The sequence below is a fragment of the Gymnoscopelus braueri genome, assembly GCF_963280865.1.
Source record: "Gymnoscopelus braueri genome assembly, chromosome: 5".
Classification (NCBI taxonomy): domain Eukaryota; kingdom Metazoa; phylum Chordata; class Actinopteri; order Myctophiformes; family Myctophidae; genus Gymnoscopelus; species Gymnoscopelus braueri.
Genome location: NC_137606.1, coordinates 57840791 through 57848290, shown reverse-complemented (window position 1 = coordinate 57848290; position 7500 = coordinate 57840791). Strand labels below are relative to the sequence as shown.

Here is a 7500-nt window from a genome sequence, read left to right as displayed (position 1 = left end):
TATGATGAAAATTCTTTCAAGTTCGATTTCAAAAAAGATTTCGGACTCATGAATGTCACAGATTCGTACCCAGTGGAAGTACTCCTTCTAAACCTCATCAAAGGGGAGCTGCTTCCCCCTGCTCACATCTGGATAACCTCACGACCTGCAGCAGCCAAACAGATTCCTAAGGAGTTTGTTAAGAGGATGACAGAAGTACGAGGGTTCCTCAGAGATGACCAGAAGAAGGAGTTCTTCAAGAAGACGTTCAATGATGACAACCAGGCCAGCTCAATCTACTCACACATCAAGAAATCAAAGATCCTCCACATCATGTGTGAAATCCCAGTCTTCTGTTGGCTCCTTGCTACCGTTGTGCAGACCATGGGTACGACAGACAAGCTGCCAAAAACCCTGGTTGAGATGTTCTGCTACTTCCTGACAGGTGAGACCCAGCGGGAGAAGATGAAGAATTCTGCTGTAGATGAGGAAGACAAAGAGAAGCTCATGAAGGATGCAGAAGAAGTTCTTCTGAAGCTGGGCAGGCTGGCGTTTGACCAACTGGACAAAGGCAACATCATTTTCTACCAGAAAGACCTGGAAGAGAGTGGTCTTGATGTGAACAACATCGCGCTGTACTCAGGCTTATGCACAACGTTCTTCAGAAAAGACGGTGTGTTCTTCCTCCAAACGGTCTACTGCTTTGTTCATCTGAGCATCCAGGAGTTTCTGGCTGCAGTCTACCTGTTCCACTGTTTCACTCAGAGGAACATGAAGGTGCTGAAGACGTTCCTGGAAGATGATGATTTCAACAGTGACAGTTCCATGTCTGATTTCCTGAAGGCCGCTATGAAAAAAGCCCTGCAGAGTGAAAGTGGTCACCTGGACCTCTTTGTCCGCTTCCTTCATGGTCTCTCACTGAAGTCCAACCATAGTCTGCTAGGAGGCCTGCTGGGACAGACAGAGAACAGTCCAGAGGAGATCCAGAGAGCCATCAACAACCTGAAGGAGATGGATGATGACAAGGTCTCTCCTGACAGACGTATCAACATCTTCCACTGTCTGATGGAGATGCAGGATGACTCATTAAGCCAGGGGATCCAACATTACCTGGAGTCAGAGAGCAGATCAGGGAAGAAACTCTCTGTGCCCCAGTGTTCAGCTCTGGCCTCCATGCTGCAGATTCTGGAGGTTCTGGAGGTGTTGGACCTGGACAAATACAACACAGACTACGAGGGGCGACAGAGACTGATCCCAGCTGTGAGGAACTGCACAACAGCCAGGTTAGTAGTGAATGTGAATATCATGTGAATATCACATGTGAATATCAACATGTCAGAGCACCTTTCACTTCTATGCTAAATTAATTAATTCAAAATGAATAAAAATGCTAAACATGCACGCAAATGCGCGCGCGCACGCACACACACACACACACACACACACACACACACACAGTAACATGTATTATATAAATGAATATGTATTATATAATTTAATATGTATTATATAAAGTAATATGTATCATATAAAGTAATAAGTATTATATCATTTATATGTATACCCCCACCTGAATAATTTTGCTTTTGGACCCCAACACAAGATTTGTGATGTTGACATGTTTTAAAACATATTCTAAATTCGTCAAAAGTTTTAAAGATTTTTTTTAATAGCCAATCTACAAGCTTGCAACGCGTCGCATTGTGACACGTTGTGAGCTTGTAGATCGGCTATTTTCAAATAGCTGATGTATATAGGGTTTAAGTGTTTAGAAAGATATTGATGATATATAAAAAACTAAATGCCGGGGACCCCCTAGAACCCCCTCAAGGACCACCGGGGGTCCTCACACCCCACTTTGAGAAGCACTGATGTAAACAACATCAGTGCTGCAGCCTTGAGGTGCTCCAACATTACTCCTGATCAGAGAGGAAAGTGATTCATTTATCTTTACTAGCTGTGTTCTGTTTGTGAGACAATAATTGTACCATAAATGAGGTTAGAATCAGAGTGAATTCATCCTTTACTAAGTCTCTACCTAGAACTACTGTCCAATCCTACATCACCAACTGTAACTACTGTAGGTGCAGAAGAACTGTCAGGTTTTCAGCTCAGAGACAATGTGATGTGAATGTGGAACGTCAGAGTCTGACTGCAGGGGGGGGGGGGTTGTATCTTTCACTCTTCTTGAAGCCCAAAACATGATGAATTAAACAGACACAACACAAGACAACTGTGCAGTGGTGGAACAAGTACTCAAATCTTTTACTTAAATAAAAGTATCAATACTGCAATATATAAATACTGTGTTAACAAGTAAAAGTCCAAAAGTATTAACATCAAAATGTACTTAAAGTACTCATTATGCAGAATGTCCCATTTCAAGTTTTTCAAATACATAAAAATATTTTGAAAATAGCAGATCTACAAGCTCACAATGTGTCACATTGCGACGCATTGTGAGCTTGTAGATCTGCTATTTTCGAATGGCCGAAATGTATATAGGGCTGAAGGGGTTAATCTATGTTTTGTAATAATAATCAAAATCTACAAAGTAACTAGTAACTAAAGTTTTCAAATAATTGTAGTGGAGTAAAAGTATAATATTTGCCTGTGTGTGTGTGTGTGTGTGTGTGTGTGTGTGTGTGTGTGTGTGTGTGTGTGTGTGTGAGAGAGAGAGAGAGTGTGTGTGTGTGTGTGTGAGAGTGTGTGTGCGTGTGCGTGCATTCTTACACAGACACTCAGTGAGGTCAGTGACTTACAGAATTCCTTTAGATTCTCTCATTGAATCAGTTGACAGTGATTGACATGCCAGTGTGTGTCCTGGTGGCAGTGAAAGGTTGACAGGTGTAGCAACAGTCAAACCAAGGAGAGCATTAGTGAAGGTGTACAGAGGATGCTCTTTGAAACAATGAGCTTATGGTCATTACTTAGGTTTACTCACTTTAATGAGGAATTAACAAGTTACTGTATACATCAATACGCTGCATGCTATAGTACAGTGGTTTCCCCAGGGGGGTCCCTGAATTAATTTTGGGGGGTCCCCAGATGATTATATTAATGTGCAATATTGTTTTCTCACTCACAACAAACCAACATACAGTATAAGTGTATACAGGGTATCTGCACATGTATAAAGTTACCATTTAATGACTTTTTAAATACCTTTTTAATATCAAATTGGCCAAATTGGCAAATATTACGTAAGAAAGAGGCAAACATTGTGAACATAGCAGATCTACAAGCTCACTACGCCTCGTTGTGAGCTTGTAGATCGGCTATTTTCACAATATTTATCTATGGAACCGAGTCAAACTAAATGTAATGCCTACAATTACCAAGTGCTTGTCAGGGTGGGGGGTCCCCAGTTCAAATATGATTATTTGTAGGGTCCCCACCCAGTCCAAATATGATTTTTTGGGGGTTCCCAGGTTCAAGTATGATTATTTGGGGGGTCCCCACCCAGTCCAAATATGATTATTTTTGGGGGTCCCAAGTCCAATAGATAGGTAGAATATGTACAGACCTGTGTTGGTCTTTACAGCCTAAAACACAGCAGACGTTACGCTTTTGAGAAGATTTCGCCATTATGTTATTGCATTCACCGAGCGACTGAAACAATGGCGCCATGTAAACAGTACGTTTTTTTGGGATAACACCAAATTGGCCAAATGGTAAAATATTATACAATAAAGAGATAAACATTGTGAAAATAGACAATCTACAAGGTCACAACACCTTGATGAGCTTGAAGATCGGCTATGTCCGAGGCGTTGTGAGCTTGTAGATCGGCTATTTTCACAATTTATCTGTGGAACCGAGTCAAACTAAATGTAATGCCTACAATGTGCTTGTCAGGGTGGGGGGTCCCCAGTTCAAATATGATTATGTTGGGGGGTTTCTTTCTTTCTTTCTTTCTTTTGACCGAAATGTTGCATCTTAACTTCCATATTTAGTATTCATACTCCGTCGCACCTGTCCGTTCATAGGTGTGCAAAAGGACATTTCTTAAAAACACAAACATGGTAAAAGTAGGCAAACATCAGACAAAGGCACAGTTCAGAACTAAGGCTGAAGTTTAGCTGGCTGGGCAGGCGAGGCGTATACAGCTAGTAGTGTGTGTGACACTCAGTGAGGTCAGTGTCAAATATTACCTAAGAACAAAGACAAACATTGTGAAAATAGCCGGTCTACAAGCTCACAACACCTACAATGAAAATAGCTTGTCAGGGTGGGGGCTCCCCAGTTCAAATATGATTATTTGGGGCTCACCTGTTCAAATATGATTATTCTGGGGGGTCCCCAGTTCAAATATGATTATCTTGAGGGTCCCCAGTTCAAATATGATTATTTTGCGGGTCGTGGCCTGAAAGGTTTGGGAACCCTTGCTGTAGTTTACAGAGACAACTTTCCATCTGTCTTCCACTTCTCTGTTCTCTGGTTCCCTGTTCTTACTGACATCCTGTTAATGTCTGGAGAACTACATAGAAGATCTCTTAGTTAACCCATTAAGACCGGGAACGCATCTGTGTGTCATTTTAAGATTTCTTTGGCTATTAAACAAATAGCAGATCTACAAGCTCATAGCGCGGCTCCGAGTGCCGCGCTATGAGCTTGTAGATCTGCTATTTTGGATTCATTTTTGTTTTTAAATCGGGGAAGATTTGTGCAAATCTTTTCCGTTCTGTGCATCTGGGGGGGTCCCTGGAACAACATATTTTGAGATGGGGGTCCGCGGACAAATACATATAATTTTTGGTGGTCCTTGACATGGACAAGTTGGAGCACCACTGATACAGCAACATACTGTTAGGATTTAGAAAACATTTTAGATTGTAAATGGTAAATGGTGCATTTATATAGCGCTTCTATCCGAAGCGCTTTACATTGATTGTGCCATTAACCCATTCACACACACATTCATACACCGATGGCGGAGGAAACCATGCAAGGCACCAACCTGCTCATCGGGAGCAATTAGGGGTTCAGCGTCTTGCTCAAGGACACTTCGACACTAACTCTAGGGGAGCGCCCCAGCCCAGGATCGAACTGGGAACCTTGCGGTTTTCCAGTTCACTCTACCCGGCCACTCTACCCCTGAGCCACTGCCGCCCCAGATATGTATTTGGTTGCGGACCCCGATCTCAGAATGATTTGTTCCAGGGACCCCCAGAGACAAAGATTTGAGTTAAACATTTTCGCTTATATATATATATTCAAAGATTTGCACACATTTTCTAACCTGACTCTGTCAAATGGAAGAAGCTTGCGACACACATTTTGTTTCACAGCCAACTTCCATCTGAGACTCCTGAAGCAGAATCGATTACAGACGGCATTTTCATTTTTTCAAGCTACTTGGCAGGTGATTGGATGATCCCGCCCCTAGCAGCCGCTGATTGGTTCTAACACGCAGCGGTTCGGGCAGCTTTACTCCCCGAGCGATCCCAGACCTCCTTCCTGAAATCAAATGCAAATGAGATTTCCGGAGGGAGGGGGGGTTTACCAGGCTGAGATTTCCGGAGGGAGGGGGGGGTTTACCAGGCTACACATTTTCACGATTTTAGAAAAAAATTGCAGACTCGGTGCCGCGCTATGAGCTTGTAGATCTGCTATTTTTGAATAGCCAAAGAAATCTTAAAATGACACAGATTCTTTCCCGGTCTTAAAGAGTTAACTGAACTTGACAGTGAACTTGTTTGATTTGTTTTGATCATCTCTGATTTTACATGTAATCTGTCATTACAGACTTGTTGGCTGTGACCTCCAGAAGGAACACATTGAAGTTGTGGCTTCAGCTCTCAGTTCTGATCCATCCCATCTAAGACACCTGGACTTAAGCTCCAACGAACTGGACCTGGAGGACCCGAAGACCCTGGACCTGCTGTGTGATGCACTGAAGAATCCTCATTGTAGACTGGAGACTTTACGGTCAGATTGATTTACAACCATTATTTTCATCATTTATTTATCATGTGATTATACTATTAATATTGTGGTGATACTTTATTTGTAGAGTGTGAATAAGGTTGATATCATAGAAACACTTTGACTAGAATAATGATAAGGTACAGTGACTACAGTAAGTGTTACAATTACAATTAACCAAATAAACTAATTAACAATTTACAAATATTTACCCAAACCCCCTAAATGTCTTTCTGTCTGTCTGTCTGTCTGTCTGTCTGTCTGTCTGTCTGTCTGTCTGTCTGTCTGTGCTGAATATTCAAGTTGAACCAAGTGCAGACTCAAGCAAAGAGGCAGACAATACGTCACAAATCTAAGTCTTTAATGCCAGCCAACAAAGAAACAGGCCAGAACTAAGGCTGAAGTTTAGCTGGTTGGGCAGGCAAGGTGAGACGAGGTCCAGGGATCCAGCAACAACAGAGCTGGCAAACAGAGGAGTCACAGACAAGCGTTGAGGCTTGGCTTCAACTAGAATAGTGATCCTAGAGTACAAGTGGTTAATGTAAAAAAACAAAGAAAAGGTTTCTTTCACAAAACGATTTGGCGGCCCCCCTGTAATAACTCGGAGGACCCCCTGTTGAAGACCCACGCTCTAAAGCATTGGTTCTCAAACATTTTCAAGGACCCCCAAAATGTATTTTGCTGCAGACCCCCATCTGGAAATATGTTCTGCCACGGACCCCCATAAGAGAACATGTTTGCATTTGTCAAGATTTATCCAAATGATTGCAAAATAGACGATAATAAAAAAGATATCTACAAGCTCAAAACAGGCAGTAATGGGATGTTGTGGGCTTGTAGATCGGATATAGTATAAAATAGAGTTAAAGTGTTTAAACTGTTCCTAGTTTTGCTGTGGACCCCCTGGAACTCCCTCAAGGACCCCAGAGGTCCTTAGACCGCACTTTGAGAACCGCTGCTCTAAAGATATACTATAAATATGATTGTAATTTAAATCCTATATCATACAATTATAGAAACAATTATGTTGCGCTTCTGTGCAAACATATCAACACTCAAATATGCCTAAGAGTGTTCTTGAGTGTGTTTAGATTCTCTTCTTACCTAAGAACAAATCACAGCTAAGAAAACATTGGTGAATGTCACAATCTTGTTGAAAACTGCATAAGTGGGTCTTAGAAGAAATCTCTTCAGAATGGTTGGTGAATGAGGCCCATGGATGCAAATGATCCCACTAACTATAACAATGACACATCTTTTGCCAGAGTATGAAAACATGTAAATAATAATTAATGTTTTCAAGTAATTGTAGTTGAGTTAAAAGTACAATATTTGCCTCTGAGATGGAGTAGAAGTATAAAGTATAAAGTTTAAAAATGTACATACTCAAGTAAAGTAAAACAAAAATTATACTAAAGTACAGAACTTGAGTAAATGTAGTTACTTTACACCACTGGTCTGTAATATATTTTCTCCAGCAGATGTCCTTCCTATGTCTGTGACGTCACTAGTTTCACTTGTCTTAAATTGTCCATCAATTGTCCGTTGTCCTGTTAGGTCTTATGTATACAATACTGTATATAAACTCTGTCC

General features: G+C 41.4%; 1 protein-coding gene across 1 annotated transcript in view; it reads left to right on the top strand.

Annotated features, from left to right (window-relative positions):
• The window catches only part of LOC308086018 (uncharacterized protein), a gene marked incomplete at its 5' end in the record, with an annotated part of 23473 nt that overhangs the window by 10802 nt on the left and 5171 nt on the right, over positions 1-7500 (top strand). Inside the window, 2 exons of the mRNA XM_080429335.1 lie at positions 1-1262; positions 5728-5910. The exon at positions 1-1262 is cut by the window's left edge and continues 542 nt beyond it. Of these exons, the coding sequence (XP_080285461.1) occupies positions 1-1262; positions 5728-5910 (1445 nt within the window). The remainder of the gene's footprint in view (positions 1263-5727; positions 5911-7500) is intronic.